Source organism: Drosophila hydei, unplaced genomic scaffold (assembly GCF_003285905.1).
Source record: "Drosophila hydei strain 15085-1641.00,03,60 unplaced genomic scaffold, DhydRS2 tig00008114-arrow-pilon, whole genome shotgun sequence".
NCBI classification, from domain to species: domain Eukaryota; kingdom Metazoa; phylum Arthropoda; class Insecta; order Diptera; family Drosophilidae; genus Drosophila; species Drosophila hydei.
In genome coordinates, this window is record NW_022045827.1 from 9,436,555 (window position 1) to 9,461,389 (window position 24,835).

The 24,835-nt window shown below is 37.5% G+C and overlaps 4 protein-coding genes across 8 annotated transcripts; 2 read left to right on the top strand and 2 right to left on the bottom strand.

Moving 5' to 3' along the window:
• Positions 1–278: 278 nt before the first annotated feature.
• LOC111601835 (alpha-tocopherol transfer protein-like) lies at positions 279–10,936 on the top strand. 3 transcript variants are annotated; one of them, XM_023318671.2, is made up of 8 exons: positions 284–680; positions 9,305–9,506; positions 9,564–9,655; positions 9,723–9,876; positions 9,943–10,068; positions 10,180–10,358; positions 10,416–10,566; positions 10,628–10,935. In XM_023318671.2, the coding sequence occupies exons 2-8, from the start codon at positions 9,320–9,322 to the stop codon at positions 10,675–10,677; spliced, it is 939 nt and encodes a 312-aa protein (XP_023174439.1). In that variant the 5' UTR covers positions 284–680; positions 9,305–9,319; the 3' UTR covers positions 10,678–10,935. The 3 variants fall into 3 exon arrangements, with proteins under 3 accessions (XP_023174455.1, XP_023174439.1, XP_023174448.1); XM_023318680.2 differs by lacking the exon at positions 284–680 and adding an exon at positions 6,731–6,820 and having other exon boundaries at positions 10,628–10,936; XM_023318687.2 differs by lacking the exons at positions 10,416–10,566; positions 10,628–10,935 and having other exon boundaries at positions 279–680; positions 9,723–9,880; positions 10,180–10,257.
• Positions 10,937–11,751: 815 nt separating this feature from the next.
• LOC111601898 (protein peste) lies at positions 11,752–18,823 on the bottom strand. 2 transcript variants are annotated; one of them, XM_023318753.2, is made up of 5 exons: positions 18,611–18,823; positions 13,753–13,960; positions 13,290–13,595; positions 12,712–13,231; positions 11,752–12,551 (listed from the first exon to the last, which is right to left on the bottom strand). In XM_023318753.2, the coding sequence occupies exons 2-5, from the start codon at positions 13,891–13,893 to the stop codon at positions 11,821–11,823; spliced, it is 1,698 nt and encodes a 565-aa protein (XP_023174521.2). In that variant the 5' UTR covers positions 13,894–13,960; positions 18,611–18,823; the 3' UTR covers positions 11,752–11,820. The 2 variants fall into 2 exon arrangements, with proteins under 2 accessions (XP_023174521.2, XP_023174512.2); XM_023318744.2 differs by lacking the exon at positions 18,611–18,823 and having other exon boundaries at positions 13,753–14,210.
• A 1,657-nt stretch (positions 18,824–20,480) lies between these two features.
• On the top strand, positions 20,481–22,459 carry LOC111601431 (kunitz-type serine protease inhibitor HMGS1-like). 2 transcript variants are annotated; one of them, XR_002751549.2, is made up of 3 exons: positions 20,481–20,552; positions 22,017–22,145; positions 22,200–22,447. XR_002751549.2 is itself a non-coding variant. In XM_023318010.1 (2 exons), exons 1-2 carry the CDS (start codon positions 22,070–22,072, stop codon positions 22,415–22,417), a joined length of 294 nt encoding a protein of 97 aa, XP_023173778.1. In that variant the 5' UTR covers positions 22,017–22,069; the 3' UTR covers positions 22,418–22,459. The 2 variants fall into 2 exon arrangements, 1 of the variants encoding a protein (XP_023173778.1); XM_023318010.1 differs by lacking the exon at positions 20,481–20,552 and having other exon boundaries at positions 22,200–22,459.
• Positions 20,546–23,415, bottom strand: LOC111601420 (putative gustatory receptor 28a). The gene is made up of 3 exons (XM_023317999.2): positions 22,786–23,415; positions 21,094–21,696; positions 20,546–21,032 (listed from the first exon to the last, which is right to left on the bottom strand). The coding sequence occupies exons 1-3, from the start codon at positions 23,413–23,415 to the stop codon at positions 20,931–20,933; spliced, it is 1,335 nt and encodes a 444-aa protein (XP_023173767.1). The 3' UTR covers positions 20,546–20,930.
• Between the last annotated feature and the right edge of the window lie 1,420 nt (positions 23,416–24,835).

Genomic DNA, 24,835 nt, shown 5'->3' on the forward strand with positions numbered 1-24,835 from the left:
CTTAATTCCGCGCACTAAAAACTAAATTTGAAACGCCAAAAAGCTTCAACTGCAGAAAAAACGACAAAAAAATACTGCTAAGCTCAGCTAAAGCCAAACGAAATCAAAATACAACCAAAAGCGCTCAGCGAAACTTAAAAATAAAGCTTGCGTATGTTTGCACTTGAAAGCAAAGCTTTGCCTTGAATAAGTTGGCAGCGCCGCACAGAGAGCGAACGAAGCTTTTTATCGTCATTATTGAAGTATCGCAGCTGCTGTTGTTGTTGTATGTATCTCTTTTTGTGTTTCTGCTGCTGTTTGCTTCTTTTACATATTTTGCCAAGCTTGAGTTGGCCCGTTAATTAATTTCATAAGCTCGCTCGCAAGCTTCCAACTCAGAGTCGTTTTAACCGCGCTACCAATTGGACGTCAATTGTCGCGCTACGCGTTCTTAACATATCCCGACTATTGCCGTTTCGCCGCTTCGCCGTCTCGCCGCGTCCTGCCCAAATACCTTACAACCCGCAGCCTTTGTACACACGGTTTGTGTGTTCGTGTGTGTGTGTTCGTGCGTGTATTAAGCTTGCAAAATCTTTGTAAAGAGAAACGTGAAATCACTTTTTTTGGCCCATTGCCAATTTTGTTTCATTTTTATTTTTAATATTCAAGTGAAACAGTGTGAATTTTAAGCAATTGTTGCGGTAAGTTGAGCTCAGGTCAGTTTTGACTACCAGTACGCAGCAATGTTGTTGTTGCTACTGCTGCTGTTGTTGTTGTTGTTGTTAGTTATGCGCATGTGCGGCAGCGTTGACACACTTTCTGCCTTCGCCTGCAACAACAGGCAGCCGCCATAAGTCTGGCCTGGCATTCAAGTGCCGCTCGAACGGATTGGCAATAAAAACAATTACCACTTGCCTGCTGCTGCTGCTGCTGCCTGCAGCATTTCGTCAGAGATTCCATCTAGCCGCCCATTCATAATCAGCACCATCAGCTGCTGCTGCTAAAACATTCAGCTTCCATTTGCCTGTAATGTATTTACATAAATACATTAAATGCCTTTGAAGGTCTAAATGCCACGATAAGTCGATAATATCTTGAACTACTACACTGAGCGAAAAGGCGCAATTAACAGACATTGTAATGGCCATGAAAGTAAAATTGAAAGCTTGAATTTAATTACATGCTTGTAATCTTACTTTGGCATTTCATTTTCTTTATAGCGTAGATTTGTTGTTGATATATTTACTGTACTTATAAGCGGGTAGATCTGCCGTAGCATAGCGTCGTCTTTATATGGACTTCTTTAGTTTAGGGAACTCGAAAAAGTCACAGGTATAAATATGGTCTTTGCGGGCTCATTAGTGATTTCATTTTAGCCAAGATTGGAATACAGATTCTTTGCTTCATTTTTTAGAATATTCACAAATCAAACCTATCGAAAATGACTTGACGGAGCTTGTTAGCATAAGTGAGCGGCATGAATAAAAATAGAATACCAATCGAATATCGAATATCGAATAACGAATATATATATTTCATATAAATATATTTCAACTGCAGAAATTCTACATCCTCGTCAAATCATCTATGATCAGTAACCAATCAGAGTTCACGAGTTCAAATCTAACTTTCTGTTCTTTATTTATGAAACTATATATTCGCTTCAAAGTTAGCTTACTGAAACTATATATATATATATATATATATATATATATATATATATATATATATATATATATATCTTTCTTTTATTTTTTTATTTGCGTTCTACTGAACCTAGCATTAAAATATAATATCCTACAATATCTTAAGCTTGAAATATATTTTTAGAGTTATGTATCTGGAAGGTAAATGGAATTAGTAATAGTTATTCTGTGTAATGTTTACTTAAGAATCACATATTATTTGAAGTGATCTAAAGTACAAATCGTAAAAATAACTGCAAAATTCCTTAATCATTTGCAATTTGAGTTAGCGAAATTGGCTGAGAATGTTTATAACTGAGTGAACAATCATTTTTAAAGCCAGTGTTTGGCTAAGTGCAAGTGCAAATGGGAAGGGCAGAGGTTGATTCTGACTTTTATTCAAACTGGGATTTGAGCCTGGGCCGAGTGTTGTTGTTTATTTAAGGGTTAAGTGTTAATTTGAATGAGTCAAGCAGAGGTCGATACTAATATTGATATATATATGTATATATATATATATATATATATATATATATATATATATATATATATATATATATATATATATATATATATATATATATATATATATATATATATATATATATATATATATATATATATATGTATATAAACTGGAATTTGAGCCTGCATCTTGATTGATAATAAAAAGAGTTATTCGTCAAAGAGTGTTGCTGTCAATAAATGTTCACATTGAGTTGTATCTGTATCTGTATCTGTGTCTGTATCTGTATCTGTATTGGAGCATGGTATATGGTCTGTTATATGACATACAAACGAAGTTCAACTCGTTGTTATTGTGGCATATGCTCATATAGGCATTAACTTTGAGTTGTCCCTTTGTCAGTGTGTTAATTGAAGGTTGTTGAGCCCGATACGCATTGCTTTTGATTGCATACAATTTGCAGTTTGCCCGACTATTTGCACTCGCAATTGTACGATCTACCTTATGTGTTATTGCTGATTCATGGGATTTGCGTACGATGGCCTTATAAACATATTACACCAGCCAAATGGTCAGGCATTTGTGCTAATGACACCGAAACATTGCGATCTAGCCGATTCGATTTGTGTTTGGCTTAACAATTTTAGGCTCCCTCAACACAATATCAACTGCTGAAAACTGATGGCCTTGATGACTCGACGACTTTGTATACTGAAACAGCCGAGATGCAGTCAACTTCTGAACAGCATACTAAAAATCTGTAAATAAAACTGGAAACCAGTTAAACATCTTTGATACTCACTAAGATTTCGGCTGTGTACAGGTCTTTCTATAACTGCCTATGTGTGCGGCCTTTTAGCCATTTGGTTTGTCAAGTGTAGGCTGCAAAAATGATACAAAACACAAAAATCGAACAAAAGCCGTTATTGAATTTTCGGCATTTGTATAGATGCGAATCGCAGATTTGCGTGTGTCGATCCGTACTTGAACTGAAGGCGAGCCTAATATATAGTATGTATGTCGTTACCAGTGATTGACAGCTTGAATAAGTCGAAACCGGCTTTGCCAGATTCTAGAGCACGATTTCTTGGCCGGCTCTACGTTTTATGATATTACGTTTCTATGCAAATTCTTTGAGCAATTTCAAGTGGCAAATACTTGTGACTCGAGTATGCAATTTGAAGTCTCTACATGAAAAGATCAAAGTTATTTTGTCAAATTATTTAAAATGCATTACTTCGCGGAAAAGAATTGTGCATAAGGAGCTGATATAAAGAGTGAGGCAGAAGGATAGTGGGAGAGAAACGGAGATAGCGAAAGAAATAAAGATAGAGATAGAATGTTATAAAGAAAGAGAGGTAGAGAATCAGTGAGGATGGGGGAGGACGGGAGAGAGACGGAAAGGAAGATATAGAGAGAAGGAAGCGGATGAAAGCCAGGAAGAAAGAGAACGAGAGAGTGATAGAAGGAGAACGAGAGGAAACCAAGAAAAAAGGAAAGAGAGAAAGGAAGAAAAAGCGAGAGATAAAGATGTCGATGATGAGAAATAGAAAGAAGGAGAAATAAAGAAAGTGAGGAAGAAAAGAGTAAGCGAGACAGAAGGAAAGATAGAGATAGAGAAGGCGAGAGGAAAAGATGGATAGAATGAAACTAGAGATAGAAATACAGGGAGAAAAGGAAAGGAAAAATATGAGGACAAAGATTAAAGTATGTAAAATGGGAGAGAGGTAAGCATAGAGGTAGATAGAGCTTAAGATAGGCAAAGATATTTATTTAAACTATATTTAAACAGTTAAACAGTTAAATAGTTTTTCATATCCTCCGCCCATGTTGACAGTTAAAAGTTTCTCCAAATATCAGCTATCAAATCATCTTAGTCAGGATGACTTGCTTTAATCTAGCCATCGGCGCGCTGATCTTATGTCCATCAAGTGACTGTGAGTTTGAATTTCTGCAACGTCAGCTTGAGCTGGGCTTAAGGTTTCCTTCGGCTGCTTAAAATTAGCTGACAAATAAATATTTAATATTTAATATAAATAACAAACCTTCATGGTCACTTTGCTTTTGCTCTCATAGCAGTTTGTTCTGACCTTGTTATTCTTTTTTTTCACTTTTCGTACGTGATAATTTTATGGAGAGTGTTTTAATTCTAGGAAAGTTACGAACATATTCATATCTTGTGTGACTGGTCTGCTTATTACCTTTCATTATTTTGGAATAATTATACACGGAATACTGCCTTTCTCCTATTCAAATAAACACTCTTTGTCTTAGGCTGAAAGTGAATTTGAATAATATTGTTAATTTTTTAAAGTCGACTTGTGAATTTGATGAGATCATGCTGCTAATATTATGTAAGAACAGTATACTCTTTGGATACAAAATACATTTTAAATAAAAAATTTAGAGATAAAGTTCTGTATAAGTATCTGAGTTCTTTAGATAATAAGGTAATAATATCTCGAGTTTCCTTTTCAATTCTTTATCTTACTGAAACAAATAATAAAATAATTTCACAATTGGCATACTTATTCGCCGAGATCACCTTTTATATTATACTGAATTACCTTTGAGAAGCACAATAAAAGAATAACTTATTCATAGAATCTATGCAATAACAAAATATTATTGTTTAATTGTAAATTGTTATAGTCTATAATGATATGTCTAAAGCCTTTGCGCTTTGTAATATCAGCTACTTCAAGCGACTACAAAGTTCAGCTGGGGATAAGCCCCAACAAATAATGAACTTAATTTGCATTTTGCACACTCATTTCTGACCGCTGGTAATTGTGAGTAATTGCTAACAGTGTTAAGATAAATAGAAAACAAGTAAGAAAGCTACGGACGGGCACCCACGACTGTCGAATACTCGTTCACGTTTAACTATTGAATCTTTTTTGTTAAGTCTTTAGAGAAAAACTTTGAAAACTTTAAAAGATATATGATATATCTATGATATATTTAATTTTTGATGAATTCTTTGACGAACTCTACTTTTGATATCCCAGCTTTAAAGCTATCGAAGACACAGTTCTACACAATATGCCTTGCGAACCCAGTGGGTACAGCTAAATCTACTTTATATTTTAGTTAAATACAATTTTCAGATAGATTAGTTCCCAATTCATCAAACCCCTTTATACGTCTTTATAGAACAAGGATGCCAAGGTATATATGTTTCTAATTTCAAGTCAATAGCTTCAGTAGATAAACGAATCAATCTACTCTTTTCACCTATGAACGAGCATAAATACGATATGAGTGTTATATTTCTAATGTTTATACACACATACAGCCATCCATGCAGGTTACTCTACACACCTGTCATCAGAATCTTTGGTTTACAGTATCACAAAATTGTTTTCACGTTTATTGCAATTAGCTCGTTACGATTTTATGAATGTTCATTATAAAGGCGGAGCTCGTGCAGCTCACACATGAACTGCGACAGCGACTACGACTACGACTACGTCTATATCTACGTCTATATCTCTGAACCGTGCTTAAGCTTATTTATGCACATTGTCAAGTCATTGCCAAGTGGCTGCGCTTATTTGTTCGCCTTTTCACATTTTTTGTTAAGAAACAGTTAGTCTTGTGGGGTCTATAAGATTTTTGTAAAAACAGTAATTTGCATTTAATGGTTGGCTGCCTGATCAATTTCAGTGCTTGATCGGGTTCATTTATGCGTGTCACGCTACGTCTATATATCTCTAGATATCTTTTGTTTTCTCTCTTTCTTTATGACTTTCATGAATATTGAGTGCAGTTTCGAGCAGATCGTGATATGTGCAAATATAATTTTTCTGTTTTTATTGTTTCCCCAGCGCTAATCGGGCTCAAGCGACTGCTGAAGTCAACTATCTTCATAGCTGTTGTGTGCTTAGAAGATAATCGCTTGGACAATTGCACTTACAATCCAAAGATTATGTATATGTGACTTCTATATATATTTTCGTTATATACGCCACTCGATTAAGTATACAAAGTGTATATAAGGCACTTGAATGTGCACCACGCACTACGGTAATCAACACTTGGCTAGAGATGGGTGCGTGAGTCCTTGAAATCTGACTTGACTTCATTGCCAATTCAATTTACCCAAAAAACTTGTAGTCAACGATTATTTAATTTACGCCTTCATTTACATGCTTTTTTTTAGAGTTCGTGTAAACAAAAAATTATAGTAATTGTTGCTTGTTTTGGCTGATTCAAGGGTACAGCTTTAGCTAAGCACCAACAAGTCAAATTATTACATTTCACAATTCGCCAGCAAATTTTAGTGGCAGTTCGAAAAGTTTGCTCTTAAATAGCCAGTTGTTTTAGTCGATGTATATTGAATCTCTTGCAATCTTTGAAACTTTATGTTCTCCAAGTGTAAAAAAGTTCAATAAGCAAAGGCTCTGATTGGCACGTGATTTTAACCAAGTGACTTTTGTGCTAAACGAAGGTCAAAAAAATGTGCATCATATGATCTACAGACTCTATTAAATATGTGGCAAATTAGACAAAATGCAAAGAAAAAATATATCAAGAGAGCCCAATAATTGCCAGTTAGTCGCCGACTACTGAGTGAGTCAGCGATCGCTGCTCGTGCTTAGCTGCAGTTGAGCCCAGACAGTTTCCGAGCGCCAGTCGACTGCGATACGCCTCATTTGCGCTGTAGTTGCACCAGAAATTATACCAAGTAAGGCCAGTGACAATTGCAACAGGAATATTGTGCATAAATTTGTCGCAAATGTATAAATTATTTACTATATGCCAATATCGAGTAGTTTCAGTTGCCTAATTAAAAGTGCTAAAGTATAAATAAGGTAATCTGTTTACCTGTAGACCTTGACTGAGACGGGTTTAATTATTTGTTTATCAGCGAAATAAAAACTGTACTTTATATATTGAGCACAGCCTTGATAAAGGTGAATCAGACCTGAGATGCCAAAGGGCTAAGGAACTTAAAGCCCTGAGCAGTGCAACGAAGGGCGATTGGGTATATTGACTCGTAAGCAGGATATACCTAAAGGAATTTTTAATTAAAGAAATCCATTAAAAATCCATTATACTTAAAATATATTTTTATGGCTACATTCCTTGACTTCCATATTGTCCATAAATGTATGCATTTAAATATGTTCTTCTTCCTTGTTATTTATTAGCATCTTTGTTCTCTGTTTCTTGTTTTGCTGTTAGCAGCGGCATCTTTTCATCAAAACATCATATAAAAATCTAGTTTTTTCTGATTTTATTCACTGAGCGGAACAGAACAAAACCAAAATAAATTGCGAAAGCTTTTGAAATATATATTTTATAATCAGATAGAAAAATACTCCATAACTCTTTAGTTACTCAGGAAGGCATTGCAGCATTTGCTCTGAGAACAAATTTCATATTCATATATATTTTTAAATATATATATATTTTAACAAATTGCTTACAAATTGTTGCTAATAACTTACTTGACAGAGCTTGACAGGCTAATGCTCGAAAATCGGTGCGCCCTGTATATAATTGGCGACGATCAATTTGATTTTCCATAACGGCGCATCATTAGCTTTAATTTTCCTGCCAAGCTTTTGTAATTTACGTGACACTTTGCATGTGGCTAATTGGTAAACACATTTGTGTCACGATTCACAAATCAAGTTGGCTGCACGCTGCATTACTGTCTTAGTTTTATTTATTTTTGTCTGTTTTTATGCTTCTTTATTTTGTTTAGTTCGAGTACCTCACTTTACTTTACATTACTTTATTGTGCAGAAGGTCTAAAGTCAAATTTATGCGCATAACTTTATGGACTGTTGAACTCGCATCAAAGTAAACTCAAATACAAAGCCCATAAATAGAAAAGACAGAGAGAAGCAGAGAGAGAGAGAGCGAGAGAGGCAAAGAAATACCAAAAATTGAATTACAAAAGTTTTGAACCTTTTGTGTGGCCAAACCAGCTGAAAGTACGAGTTGCACGTTGCCTGAATGGTTAAACCACAAACGCAAATATCTGCGGTCTCTATTGATTGCGATCAATGCTCAAATTCAATATTGAATCGGCTTTTGCTCTGCCCTGGCCTTGACTTTTACCTTGAAAATGTCGCATACAAACATATTTACTAATTGCTCCATTGGCCGAGTCGAAAAACGGCTTTTCGATCAGTTAAAATTTAGTTTGATGGGCGCTCTGCCCGCTCGTTCGCCCTCTCACTCACACTCGCTCTCGCTCGCTGTTACTCTCTCTTTTTTTGCGCTCTGCTATGGGTCAAGAGTGGAGCATAAGTCACTACGTCATGCTCTGGCAAGCTTGGGCCTGCTTTTTTGTTGTTAACCAAATCGTTGCCAAGCCGTCTACGTGTAGTCCAAAATAGCCGAAACTCAAAGTAGCTATAAAAAGTATTTCACTCACATCGCAGTCTGAATACTCTATATGGATATAATAATGCGGAAGTTACTGAATGTTTGTGAAGCAGCAGACATAAGAGTTCAGATTAGCATATGGGGTTTATCATGTTATTTATCGGTTGCATGTATATTATAGAGATATATATGATCCTATCACACATAGAACAAGCTTTTCTTGAGCAGAACATTCTTGAAGTAACTGAATAAATTGTTTACATTATATTAAAATGTTAAGAAATTGTTGGATTGTAGTTCATTTCAGTTCATTTTCATATATGTAGACTACATTTATATCATTCAGCTATAATTATACCAAACAACCTAAGCTTAGATCTAATATTTATTGCTACTTTAGGTCTGCTGCACTATGTAAAGCAGTTGAAGGCAGGTTAAAGCTGTTAACATGCAGCTCTGCAGTGCCTGTCAAACCTCATTGCATATTTTGAGCACCTTTGTTGCTAGTGTATTAACGAAAAACCTTAGTGGTTTTTCGGCGTGCGACGTGCGGCTAGTGACGTTGTGAGACCAGTTTTGGTAACATTGTCTATTTGTCGCCCTAGCGTCCGCGGCCCCTTGGCAGTGTCTGTATTTGTGTTTTTTTTTCGTCGTCGGCATCGTCTTCCGTTGTGGGCTTGTTAATGAAGATCAGCATTGAGTCATGTTCGAGCATTGGGCCAAGGCATTGAACCGCTGCGAAGGGGCGGAAGTAACCCAGTTGTGGCAAGCGCTCTATGGCTACAAAAATCATTGACTATACTGAACAGACTTTTATTCTCGATCGCAGCACCAACTAGTGAAGATGGGCAAAGCGGAGTGCATTAGCTATGATGACAATCAGCTGCCATACATTGATCTGGGCAGTGCGCAGATACGCATGGAGAAGGAGCAGGCGCCCGACTGGGCCCTGAAGAAGGCACAAGACGAGTTGCGCGAGCTGCCCGGCATCAAGGAGCAGGCCATCAAGGAGCTGAGAGAGCTGATACAAAGTGACTAACTAGTGAGATTCGGACTAGATGCAGTTTATTTACTTTCACGATTCACAGATGAGAAGCACCTGAACTTGCCGCTGGATGATGAGTACATGATGATGTTTTTGCGTCCTTGCCATTATTATCCTGAGAGTGCGCTGAAGCGCGTAAGTTTTCCCTGGTTATTTGGCTCACATATTTATTATTTATAATATTGTTGTTGCTTGTCTGCAGCTTAAGAACTTTTACAACATGAAACTCAAATACGGCATTGCCTGTGAGAACATTGTGCCCGCCAAGCTGAAAAATGTATTTGAGAGCGAGATTCTTAACCTGCTGCCGAGCAGAGATCAGCATGGCCGTCGCATACTCGTGCTGGAAGCGGGCAGTAAGTACATAACATATATAGAAAGCGTCGTATCTATGCCTAACTCAACTCTTTGCACTCCTATAGAAAAATGGAAGCCGTCGAAGGTGCCGCTGCCGGATCTGTTTCGTGGCATACAGCTCACCGTGCTGGGCTCCATGGTGGAGCCATTTTCTCAAATCTGTGGCGCAGTTGTCATAATTGACATGGAAGGTAATAAAGCGAAGGCTTATTGTGCTATTGTGTTAACGGCACATATTATGCGTTGCATTAGCCCACTTTAGCTAACGGCCCATTAACACCTTTATGTCTCCTCTGTGGCAGGTCTACCTTTGAGCCACATAACACAGTTCACACCATCGTTTGCCGCCATGCTGTTGGATTATGTTCAGGAGTGTATCTGTATGCGCCTGAAGGCTGTTCACATTGTTAACAATTCGTATATCTTCAATATGCTCTTTGCCATATTCAAGCCCTTCATTCGTGAGAAGCTGCGCAAGCGCGTAAGTTGAGAACTTCCACTTAAATGTGCTTAAGCTAATGGCTCTTCTTTGCTGCAGATCTTTTTCCATGGCAAGGACTGGAAGGCGTTAACGTCGCACATTGATGCCAATGCCTTGCCGCCCAAATACGGAGGCACTGCCACATGGGAGCTGCCGCCTGGCCCGCTGCTTGGCGAGTTCTTTGAGTGCTACTCCAAGGACTATGAACGTAAATACCTGTACAGAATATATTCTAAAACTTATAATAATAATAAATTTACCTTTCACAGAGGCCGACAGCTACGGCTATACTGAGGGCTACAAAATGTCAAAGAAATAAGCTGGATATATCTTTCATACCTCATTTTTGTTTGGATCGTATTTTGTATCAATAAGTTGGGTCATTTGTGATATTGCAAATATTGTTGTACCATTGTAATTTGTAGTTATTTGCTCTAGAGTATTCGCACACAACAACGGACACTAAGCTAGGGTTTTTTTGCTAAGGTTTATTGTACTATATAGTTTAAGTATCTGTCTTATGTATAAGTATGCATGTTTGTATACGTTTATTGTAATGTTCGCTGAAGTTAACGTAATAAAAACGAAAATTTTGTTACCTTTTAAACTGATAACTATATTTCTTTCAATTACTATTCTAATGATTTTTAACTGTTATTTGTATATTAAGATACTAAATGATTTCCATGCTAGATCAGCCTGACAGTTAGATCCCAACTGTGCTTAAGTGCCAAGTTGCAAGCAGTGCAACCCACTTGCATATAAGCAGTGTATGAAGTAAGCAGTGCTATTACGACAGATAAGCCAGCAGTATTTGGTAGTTTGATTAGTATTACAGCTGTTTGAGCTGCAGTTTGAGGGTCACAGTGCAAAACTTAAATAGCAAGCAGCGCCAACAAGCAGATCTTATAGGCTGAGTATTCAAGCAGTTTTAAGTGTATCTACAGTTTTAGACGCACAATGCTCAAGATTTTTCAAAAGTAAAAAAACTAATAAAGGTTATGGATAATCGATATGTATTATTGTATTATTGTATTACATTTTATATTGCGTTTTCGATTTTTTTAAATAATTAAGATAATGAAAAATTTATATAAAAGCATACATATATATGTGTATAAAATCTTTAATTCGATAATCAGCTTTAACATTTCAAAATTTTTGGTCATCTTCATTATCCTAACATTTCAAATACCAACATAAACTTATTAATATATGTTTAGATGTATATAGAGTATTCGTAAGTTATGCTTCAATCGAATCATCTCGCAGCTAAATAATCTTTGGCATTGCCACCTATGAATGTGTTTCGGAGTGGAGAGGTGTATATATATATATATTTCTATATATATATAACATATATGTATATATGTATACATATATTATATAAATGTTTTCCTAAACTAATTGGCTATAAACTATTTAAAGCACTAGGACGGCTAGTTGTTCCAGTTTATTTGCTTTAGTCCTGTTTGCTGTCTGTGCCCTCGCGTATGCATATGACCTCGTTGTCATCTGTCTGTGACTTGGTTATCATAGCGGCGGGCGTGGAATTGCGTTCGAGCAACGGCGAGCTGTCTGGTGATTCGCCAGCGCTTTTCTCGCAGACCAAGGTGGATGCCTTGGACTTGAGTTCCTCGGCGCTGGAGAACTGAGAGCGACTCTTGTACTGTCCGTTGCTCTTTTGCTGCGTCTTAACGTCGTACCGACGCGTCTGGCACCAGCTGAGCAGCTGCTGCATGGGCATCCAGAGCAGGAGAATGAGACCAATGGCCAGGCAGATACCCGCAAATATTTGGCCACCCAGCAGCACCGCGGGCAGGAGCTTGAGCTGCTCGGCCAGCTCTGAGGTGATTGTTACCTTCTGCTCGAACCAAATGAGCGGAAAGAAAATGCGCGGAATGTCCGTATACAATTGAATGCCATCGATGGGCTCCACCAGCATGTTGACTTGGAAACGTGCCGCCACCTCGAGCGGAATGCCAGTGCTCGGCTCCACCACCATATAGAACTCGTGGCGTTCCTTATCTGGCTCCAAGCCCTCCACCTGTTCCAAATAGTACGGATCGGCGTTATAGAAATGGGGATAGGACATGAATACGGGTGAGCCGAAGCGGCACGAACTGATGTTCATCACGCCGGAAGGCACGCACTCGCCGCCACAGAAGCACAGATTCTCGGGATAAAGTGTGCCTGAAAAATGATTATTTTTAAATTAGTCTAAAATATTGATAGATATTTGAAGGGGGAATGTCTTGAAATATATATAATTTAAATAAAAAAAATTAAATTTTAAATTGGTTTTCCATGTGGTTTTTTCGATTGTGAACAGTTTTCTTGAGCTTTCGCTTACCATTGTCAACGGAGCGATCGCCGCCCGCGAATTTGTAGCCTTGCAACCCTTCGATTTGCAGCGTTTCCACATAGTCCAACGGCAGGGTGCGGCACATGTCAGGCGTGAAGAGGCCCACACTGCCGCCCGGTTGGGGCTGCTGCGGCTGGAACTCGCCCGCTGAGCCATTGGTCATGCCGCAATAAGAGTCAAAGAAGCCCGTGTGCGTGTGATAGTTCCAGGAGTGCATCTGACCCAGCTGGGAGAGATCGTCGGCGCCAGTGTAAACGTTAAAGACGCCAGTTAGGTCGGCGCTGCCATTACGTGTGTAGAACCAGCCGAACTTGTCGAAGGGCACCTTAACCTCATCCCCAAAGATGGGCATGGCCATGGCGACATCAATCATGGAGTCGCTGTAGCCAGTGAAGAGCATCTCGTCGACCGTTTTCGTCACAGACATCTCCTGGCCATAGAGCTTGAGGCCCACATCGACCATGCCTCGCTTCACAGCGCTCCACTGCTTGGCCGTGGCTGCCGCGGACTGCAAGAGTTGACAGTTGGACAAGTTCATTAGGAGATGGGCGCGTAGCAATACGAACCAGGGCGACTGCATTCAGTGTGGTGATCTCATCGTCCAGGCTGCCCGCACTGCCGGCCGCATCGAAATAGTAGAAGCTGCGCCGGCGGTAGGTAACCGAGCTGTTAGCTGGATGCCAGCTAATGTTGACCTTGTCGGGCTTATCGATGAAGCGATACGGGCCGAGCTGCTGCAGAATGGGCTTGCTGCTCAGGTTGCCGAACTCTTCGGGATTGGTCCAGTTGTACAGGTAGATGTCCAGGTGCAGCTCCATCGGCGGCGTCTTCCAGTTCTCATAGACTCGTGTGTCGGGTGCCAGCGCCATTTCCTGTACAAAGATCAAATCCCAATTGCCATTAATTAAAGAATCTCAACAAGTGTGCATCAATTGAGGCGGCTTGTTTGAGCCACCTGCACGACTCGTCTCTGATTTGCCGTTTGATTGGCGTTAAGCGATTGCAGCTGCGCGCGTCAAGTCGCCTTACCTTATGCTTGAACCAATTGAATATATCCTCCCAGAACATGCCGCACATGATGCCGAACAGTCCAAGGCAGAATCCGAAGATGCCAATGAGCAAGCCACGATTGCTCCTCTGTCGCCACATGGCGCTGCTCTGCGTGGGCATGTCTGACGTCGATTTGCTGCGCTGCGCCGATCCAAAAGTCAAAAATTGTTCGTATGCTATTATTAGCCTAAAACGCAAAGCCATAGAAATGTTAGAAAATTCATCACGTTAAATACAAATATAGTTTGCGTAAGAGAAACAGGCTAAGAGCTATTTAGTTTTTGTAGACTTTAATTTTATAGTACGTTGAAGTCTGCTTTGAGTTCGAAATTCTTAAGGTTTCCTATCATTTGTTAGTATCAAATTGTCTCTGATTCTTGCAGGCTGATTGGGTAAATGTTGAGTTTTCTTTATGTTAGTGCTGAGCGAAAGTGAGTTAAATCAAAGTGAATTAAAGCTATGGAATATTGAAGTATTTTGCTGACTTTAAATGAAAAGTTTCTAATTTTCTTGTCAAACTATTGACAAAATAACGACTTTAAGCTTGGATAAAATTTAATTAATTTGCATGAAAAATGTATCTTCTTAGGAGGCTGAAGTTAAAGAACGATTCTAAACTTAAAGTTTAAATTAAAGATTTTTCCTTTGCAAATTTTCATGAGAACTGAGCCAGATTATTGGCAATATATATATTATACATATAATTTTAAGTCATCATATATTTAATAATCAATTGTCGTTGATAAATATGAAATTTCATACAGAAATATTGCATACTTTAAGGAATGATTTAACAGACAAAGAAACTTAGCAAGACTATTTTACTATTGCATATACAAATGTAATACTGAGACTACTCAGTTGTAATAAAGTTCTTAGTCTATGTATTCCAATCATACTCTTACAGCACTCAGACGCAGCTGCTTATCAAGCTTCTAAATCTGCTAATCTAAATTAAAAAGTTTAATTAATTTTCAATTTATTTTATGGCTCAGACTTAGCTTAAGCTGCTTAAATGCCCTGTTTTAAATAAAATGTTTAACAACACAAACAAATTGAATGTCGAGTAAATAAATGTTATTTGAAGCAGGCAAGCAACAAATGAGTAGATGTTGCTAGTGTCAGAGCAATGATAATTGCAACACGTGACTTGTTTACACCCATCCAAAGTAAATAGTCGGACATTTGTAGTCATATTTGTTGCGCTTGGTGTTTGTGTCTGTCGTATCAGTGTTGATAATTGCGAAGCCTCCACATGCAAGCCGGCATATTTTTTATATATTTTCATATTTTTATAATCGATGCAACCTGATACGTATACGTAATGTGTGTACGTATACTTATTATATCTGTGAGCTGTTTGAATTGCAATTGCCGCTGTTGTTTACAGCTAGCCCAAACGATATTCAAGTCGGCTTGTCTGAATAGCAAGCAACTGATATGCGGACCACAGCGTCATCAATCGGCGTGAATCAATTGGGCGGCTGCTATTGATAAGCGTACTATGAACCCGATAAGCAGCGCCAACTGAAGACAGCCGGCGTGAAAATCCAGGAAATGCGAACCAAATTACTTTTCACACTGCAATCTTATCGATGGGTCACAGGTTCACAAACCATATTTCCTTCAAAATTCACACGTAACGTGCCTGCCCCGAACAATTATCACACAATGCAATTTATTCAGATATATTTCTATATATATCTATATATATATATAACGTATTTCAGTGGCTTGCTCTGCTCTGTGATATTTTGCCATAATTGAGTCTATCAATTGACCCCGATGTGCGCTATGGTTGGGTCTTTGACACTTACCGTTCTGCCATACCCAACGACTATATATAAAAAAGAAAAACTCGCATATCTATATAGAGAGAGAGAGAGCGTCAGCGCGTTGATGAATGCATTCATATTGTCATGTATTAAAAAAAAGCTACTTGCCGGCAATTTGTAGGCTTTTAGTGGGTATTTTGTAGTTGACATGAGTTTGGCTGCCAGAGAAGAGGAAGGTATACATATTTATATATATATTATGTATTTTATATATGCCAAATATTCTAAATTTGATCAGTCAGTAGTCGATTTCGTCTGTAACACATAAAGTTACACTAGCATCTTTCTTTCTTTGACACTTATAATTTAATTAATAAACTACAAGATAGACTAAAATTCTGAAAAAATTTGTAGAAAACTATATCGAAATATGATTTTTATTTTAATTATTTATATATTTTTAGAACTAGGGCACCTTATGTTTCATAGCTTCCACAGCAACCACAAGTAGAACTCAAAAAGAAATTTTAAAGTAGAGTATTTAGTGTTCGATGTGTTGGAAATTTATTCTTTTTGATTGACATTTATTAAGAATAATTTGAATGCTTTTTGAATAAGCGAATATTTCTTTATTCATATACTCTTCCACACTTTCGAGAGATAGAGAGCGTAAAACATGTTTTTCAGTGCATTTAATTTTTACTTTTAATGTGAATTTAACTTAATTCAAATCAAGATCAACGCTCAAAAAATAAAATGACATGCATGTCATGTTCCCCTCTATATATATAAATATATGGGGCCATATGTTGACTAAATTTGATGAAAAGAGTCGAAGCCTTTGCATGGGATAATTGCTTTCAATTAGGCTCGTGTTTCTTCTTTTCCCACTGAGTGGCAATTCGCGCTCTGCGGCAAGCATCAAGAATTTCAGTCATTATTAAATTAAGCATGTGATATTCCACTTTAATAACAAATCCAATCATTAAACGACAATGTGATTCGAGTGCGAAGGAAATGAGTTGTAAATGTCATCAAATGGTTCACGAAAAACAGCGCGAATTAACATCTGTGAGCTTTGCATGCAATGAAATTGTAACATTTGATAGATGATTGATGAACAGATGCGCCCTACTTCATATAAAGCTAGACTGATCTATAAGGATCTCCAGTGCATTTAGCGTAATTGTCACAAATGTAGCTGGAATGATTTTGTAATTTGCTCGCTGATTAGTGAGTGATCTCTAATAAATATAAATTCCAGTTCTGTTTGAGCTATATGAAATAAAATATATGTATGTCTGCAGCTGATCTGATTTGCTCTGATCTATTGCTATACTTTGTAGTTTTAAGAGTTACATATGTAACTGAAATGAGTTAATTTTTTAATTGCTCTGCTGATCAGCAACGTTTATAATAATAAACTAGAGGCTAGCTCTGATCAACTGGTTCCAGATTAATGTTTATAGTATATTAACTGAAATAGTTTGCCACTTTTAAATGTCAATTAAAAATAAGGCAAGGCTTCAAATATTATTTATTATACGATTATCTAGCAAGCCTCTATGAAACACATTCAGCTCTCAATCTGTTTAGGTCTGTGAAGTCTCGAAGGCTTATCTAAAGCTGCGAATAATTCTGAATAATTTTGCTACTTTAACACTGCACAAATATTTCGTAATAATTTTTTTTAACTTTTGTATTTGAACTAATTTATTTTACTGAAAAAAATGCAAGTTAAAAAAGATTCAAAATTTACAACAAAATAATTCACTGAGTCAAGGAAATCTTTTTGACAAGCAAAGCAAACAAATCTTGTTGACTAGTGTTATTTTAAAGAGTGTTTACAAGCAAGGCGATGCAACAGAAATGTTTTGTTTATTGTATATAAATATACAGCCCTTTAGTATGTAGTTAAAACAAGAGAGTTAATCACGCTAGTTATTCATTAATTACTTGAGCTTATACGTCAATGGGAACTCTTTGTATTTCCATTGATCAAAACACAATGAGTATGAAACTGAGAATGGAGAATGGGAAACAGAGAACTTATTGCCTTAAATACCCTGAATATTTATAAACAGATCGGAACAGATGGAAACTCGATATGCTCAGTAGATACATATCTATATAAGAGAGTGAGAAGTATTACAAGTGCAGCTTAGTCTTAAATGATTCCTATTCATTATTATTCTTATTGATATTCAGACTGAGATTCAAATACAGCTGACCGCAAAACTTGGCATTGTGGCATAGACTTGAGTCGAAAAAAGATTTGTGGCAACAACGCAATTGGCATTTGTTGCTATGCTTGTAAGCAATATAACACATATATAAATATATATAGTTAAATATACATATGTATTTACTATATATCACTTGATTCCCACTGCAGCTGCATCCCGCCTCTTAAGAGATGCCAGCGTACATTGCTTCCTGACCTATGCAATTGAATTTATTCGTATTTTTAGCAGTCACTAAATGTTCATTAAATGCAACAGCTCTGAGCGTTGAGCGTTGAGCGTCGAGCGCCTAGCGTCGAGTGCCGAGCTCTCTCTAAATATTTATTTACTCTAATACATTTCCCTTTTTTTGGCACGTGTGACAAACAGCGATTAGAAAAGCACTCAAGTGTGTTGACAGTTGTCATTAATTGGTTTTTAATTGGCTGAATCATGGAAAAGGGTTCTGTCGAGCTGAATCAGAGCTAAAGTCTGTCCAGCAGCTGCAGATCCTAACTTATGTTGGGCAAGCAAAGCGGCTGCTTTTAACTTTTACTTTTCAATTTGCCGTTCTTTGTCTTGCCCTATCGACAGCCAGATTAGCAGCTCGAGTACTTGCTACCCACATATGCATGAGTGTTTATATGAGTGTACCTATAAGACTGGTCATTGTCCAGCGTCTGTAATCTTGAAAGTCTGCGTGCGATTAAACAATGCGCTTTCTTTTCTTTACAGTCTATTTTTCTGTTTCTTTTTTTTTTTTTGTATGGAAAACAGCTGGCAATTTCGTATGTAATCCTTTACTCAGCTGAACTTTCTGTTTGCTTAACAATAACTCACTTTTGCAGCTTGTCCACACGTTCTAAGGCTCTAAGGATGCGCGGGCCACGATGACGATACGCGACAGAAGCCGAACGTAAGGAGCGAAACAAGGGATATGAATGAATGTGAAATGCGAACGCGACTGCGACAGCGACTGCGACTGCTAAATAAATTGCGCTTGAGTACCGTTACTCGCCAATGCTTGATTACGACTGTGCGCAGCCCTCTCTGGCGGACGGGCAACTAACGGGGCTGGCGTTGGCGCTGCCTCGACTTTGACTACGGCGTTTGTGTTCTTACTATAAGCAGCTCGGACGGGCGGCTGCTGCTGCTGCTGATGAATGTTTGCCTCTACACATACATATATAAATGTGTGTGTTTGTGCGCTAGCGTTAATTTGCGCTTCACTTATTTCTATATGATTGTCATTGAAATTTAAATTGAAATGCATTAAAAATCAAGCCAGTGCTTGCACAACTGTAATGCATGAGCTGTTCGTTCGAGTGCCACTCAAACTGTAGCTTGAAATCAGTATCAGGAAAAACCGACACAGCTTCACACAGTTTTACAAAGCAGTTTTGCCTGCAGCAGTGCTATTTAAACTGTGTTTTCATTTCACATTTATTTTGTTCCACGGCCTGTGAATCTTTAAAAGTACAGTACAAATTGCAATTGCATTGCAATCATTTCTGCTCTGGCAATCTGGAGCAATAGTAGAAGGCGTTATCAAGAGAACGCCCCAAACGCAAACACTTTACATGCATACTGTAGAGTCAGTCAGTTCGGGTTGAACTGAGCTTAAAAACTATAACAACGAAATAACTTATATGTGCTTTAATTCTCTTATTATTTAAAAAATTATAAGTTTTGAGTGCATTTCGTATTTGAAGGGTGTATGTGGAAAAGTAAACAAATCATAAATTCAAGCGATATTGATAACAAATTGTCCAGGCCTTATCAATGCGGCTAATCGTTGTGATTAGCACTAAACGTATCAACGCATACATATATTTACACATACATACCTACATGCATATGTACGTAGCTATTACGTTTGGAATGTAAGTAGTCCGCGGGTGTAGAGCAATCGTGGATATCGCTCGACAGTTGAGACAATACATTCAGACAGACTTAACATAAAATTGGCACCTGCTGAGGCAATAAAACAATCAAATGTCGTTACACTAGTTGAGTTCACTTATTGGATTATGCGACCAGAGCATGGTGACCAAATGTCGTGTCTATATGGATTACGGGTACCACTGATTAGTGGCAAATGGCGCCAAAGCCGAGCGTGCTGTACGTTGTCCGACTGCGATTATGCTAGACTGTGGCAAATAGTTCACGTTCGCCTTTGCAGCGAACTGTGAACGACAACTAACTGTAAGTAGGACACTAGAGCTTGTCTCTGTCGCACTTTTAACGGTTGCGGTTTTTGTTTTTAAAACTTTGCTGCGTTACTGGCTGTTGTTGTATATTTTCAACTGCTTGTTTGCACTGCTTGTTGTTGATAGTCCGAGCAGAGCTTTTATATGTGTTGGCAATGCCTTGGCAGAGAGCTCGTTACATTTGAAAATTGCTGACACGAGAAAATATTGAAATCTGTGGCAAAACTTATTTAATATTATTAATATTAAATATTAAATATTGCATCTTTATTTATTTGAAAAAATATAAGTTTATAAATAAACAGCTTACTTATGTATACTTATGTACTCTAATATTTTTTTATACGCTTTAATAATATATGAAATTTCGTGACTCGCATTTTAGTTACGGCAGAAATAGTTAATTTTTGAAATTTTCTTTGAATGTTACATTTTTTCATTCCAGTTTGCTTATGGCTGCAGCTGCTAGAATAACTCTCAGGAAATCTCTAAAAGATCTAAAATGAAATTCGCTTTTGCATTTTGTTTGGTTTGTGGCCTGTTTGCAATTACTTTGGGTCACAAGCAACACGGTAAGAATCGTTATTAATGTAAGGTATTAGCCACGGATGTTGGACTTCATTTTAGCTATTTGTCAGCTTCGACCGGCTGACAGAGGAACGTGCGAATTGGTTCGTAATATGTGGACTTATTATGCGAAAACCAACGAGTGCCAAATGTTTCCCTATAACGGATGCGCTGGGAATGCCAATAGGTTCCCAACACTGGAGATATGCGAAGACATTTGTGTGATTCGAACGTAATTCAGTAGGTTTTCAACACGATCCTTGTTGGCGCATAAATTGTCCATGAATCAAAATAGAAATTTACGTTAAGAAAACAAATTATTGAATATTTCTGATAACAAGTTCTTTTAATAATATTGATATTACAAAGATTCTTACATCCAGTTACATATAGTCCGTATTATTCGTAGTTCCAAAGTCTTCGACGTGATGAGTGGAGCGAAACTGTATCAGTATAATGAGGTAGCATGTAGCGGCACCAGTTATCTGTCGACCAAAGCTAGAAATAAGTCACTGCAAAATGATGGACTTTAAAATGCAGACAAACCGTAAATATAAGCGTACGATCCAAGCGAAACAATCCAGCGGCGGTGAACTTGACCTTACGATGGGACAGCTGCAGGGAGAGACGGAACAGACGATCCCTCAACTCCAGATCGTCGGTTATGTTGAGAATCTTGTGAACAATTGCAGCACTGCAGCTGCTATGCCGGATGGTGCTGCTGCTGGCCTCGACGATCAGAAATATGATCACTATGTACCAGATCATTTGGGTCAGGAAGAAGGCAAAGAACTCATCGGCCTCAAAGTAGTCCAAGCGCTTCGGATTCAACAGCGCCTCCAGTATGTAAAAGTCATCGAACAGTATGAACAAGAAAGATATGGCAATGATGCCCAGCAGCGGATAGGTGAAGTACTCCTCGATGGTATGGCAGATGTCGCACAGCAAGTTGTGTATGTTGGCCACCTGCTTGATGGCGTACTCCGGATTCTGGCGTATAATCGAGGTAACACTGTACCTCTGCATGGGTGTGCTGATCAAGTTGCGCAGCCGATGAGCATAGCGATGATTGTTCACCACCGAATGCATTGGCGACAGCTCCAAAGCGCTGTTCAGCTCAATATGGCCATTCAGAATGTCCTGCAGAATCTACGAAAATGTGGCAAAACTTTATTAATTTATTAGTTTGTAACTTTCGCATGCTATAAATGTTTTCTTAATCAGCATTGAGAAAGCCATAAATTGAAGCTTGAAATCTGTGTAAATATTTTCTTAACTGTCCATTTCCTTAGACTCGCTTATGAAGTGAGAAGAGTAGATCGTATATATATATATATATATATATATGTATATAAGTACATAGTTCTGGCATTGATTGCGACACACTTTAAATGATTCGCATTTTAGTTACGACTGAAATTGCCAATTTTTGAAATTTTCTTTTAATATTCGATATATTTTCATTTCAGTTTGACACCTGCGACTGCTGCAACTCTCTAAAATTATCTAAACTAACTGCAAAATGAAATTGGCTATTGCATCTTACTTGACCTTTAGCTTATTTGAAATTGTTTTTGGCCGCGAAAAGGTTAGGCACGGTAAGTATTGTGATAAGAAGACTCATTAGCCACTGATTTTGGACTTTATTTTAGCTTATTGCCTGCTTGAACCTGCCGTTAGGGGTGGCTGCAATGAGGTGCAGAATTTGTGGACATTTTATTCCGAAGAAAATGAGTGTCGATTGTTTCCGTTTAACGGATGCTTTGGGAATTCCAATCAGTTCCAGACACTGGAAATATGCGAAGACCGTTGTATGTCTCCCAAAAGAAAATCAATAACTGAAAAACCTGCATCTGCGGTTTTCTTATGAGTATACACAGAATAAATTCAAAATACAAAGAATATAATAAAAAGGTGGTAATTAATCTGTATATATATATATAGTCAATTCTGTGAACACACATGTTTGTGTGTTTGTGTGTGTGTGTGTGGGAGTGACTTTTTTCTATATGATATTGAAATTTGAATTGCAATGCATTAGATATTAAGTCAGTGCTTGCACAACTGTAAGGCATAAGCAGTTCAAACTGCTTGAATACTAAGTCTTTCAATAGTTCTATAATATGCCTAAGCTAAATAAAATAGTTGTCACTCAGACCAGAAGCATTCCCATACATATTCCTTTAAATATGACGAAGCACTCCTTTGGGATAACTTAGTCGCCTATTTAATACTCACCTCATTCACCATACTGAAACGACTTTGGGCCAAGTGGGTGGTGCATAGGAACTTGAAGACCATTAGGCTGATATTGATGTGGGGCAGAGCGAATGCCATGAAGGTGACAAAGGATGGTGAAATGGTGGCGCTGACCAGCAGTCCATAGCTGACGCACATATAGACAACGTTGAAGATCACAATACCCATGGAGATGAGAAAGGTGAAGAGCAGAATACGTCGATAGTCCAGCTTCATGCCAAGACGCACAAAGATCTCGTCGACGATAATATTATTTTGTATAATGCTGACCAATCGCTGGCGCTTAAACATGGCGAATCCGAAGATTGTGCACATGGCAATGATGCCAGTTAAGCGCAATGTGCCATCGCCCAGCTTGGTGATGTTCGTCTGGAAGAAGTAGCCGATGATGGAGTCGCCTTCTCGTATAGATGCCACAAAGCACAGCACAAAGAACAAGAAGTGCACAATGCCAGCAATGAAGGAATACGATGATGTGTGCACCTCCTTGTCCGCGTTGAGGTTCAGTTGGAACGGTGCCAGTCCCACCAGCGATATGTACGTGAGCGGACGTAGCGATTGGAATACATTATCCGCCTGTGACATGCGTTGCAGGACCTTCAAAACCATATTTAATCCAAGTCGCGAATTCACGTTTGTTCGTCTCGCACGCTCGCCGCCAACTGACTGCGAAAATGTTGTACGTTGTCAGGTCAGGTCATATGTCGGCATCGTTAGCGCACCTGGGACAGAAGTCGTTTGGACAACTGGACAATTGGACGGCTTAATAAGCTAATATCAATAGCGGTAAATATTTAATTACGCTTAAATGCGTAGCATAGCGTACGGGGCTGCGTAGCAAGTGCAACAAGTTATTTACTAGATGTATACAAGTACAGGTGTGTGTGTGTGTGTGTGTAGGTATCTACTAGAGGCCATGCCAAACTTCATGACAGAAATTGTGCAAACAATTATGTGGGTGGCCTCAATGTATTAGGTATACGAAAAGTGTTTCTACGTTTTAATCTATGTTTTGATTCCCATTTAGAATTGATTTTATGGTCTTTTTTTTAAATTTATATACACATATATTTTATATTTTTTTTTAAGCTTATACAAAATTTTGTTAAAGAACAAATTATCGAGCTTTAGTTAATGGATTGAGATTTGAAGCATTTTCTGTATTCAAAAATATTTCCTTCAATTTTACGCCTAGCAAAAATCTTAAAAGTTTGGCATTTTTTATTTAGCAAACTATTTAAGATGACAAATTGAGGATTTCGATTGAATTCAAAGTTGGTTAAAAAGTGCTTAACATTTTTCGAGTGGGAAAGGATTTGTTGCTTTTAAATTATTATTTTTTTATATACATATTTTATTCTATCTTTGCACAAACTTTCATTTTAGTTTATCAACGAATTATTTGAAGTAACATTTTTTATTATTTATTATTATTAATTTTTTATATTTTTTTTTATTTTATAATTAATATATTTAATTGAACGAACAGGGATATTCAATCTGTGCTACATTTTGTTGTTATAGAAAGTAGCTGTCGCCATGGGTTAGCTTTATCTAAAACTCTCAGAGTATAAGTAAAATTCAATAAACATACGAATAGCTGGCATAAACACAATGCTGAAAATAAATATTTTTTATGATAATAAAAACATTCTATATAAAAACTTGTAACAAATATCTGAAAAAGTATTTTGCCTTAGGCATACCTAAACACATCATCAGCTTTTTAATAATTTTATATATATATATATATATATATATATATATATATATTTCTTTTTTTTTTTTTTAATTTATGAATTTTGATTTACACAAATTTTCATGCCAAACTTTGTACAAAAAAGTATCAATATATCTGCCCCTGTTTGGTTCAGTTAAAGCTACGACGCAATCATATAAATTATGCCTTTGCTGCTAAATGACATTCAATTAGCTCAATAAATTTCTCAGTTTATTGCTAATAATAAATAGATCTATGAAAAATACATTGAGAAGACATGCAAAAGCAACAACATCGAATTAAACCGCT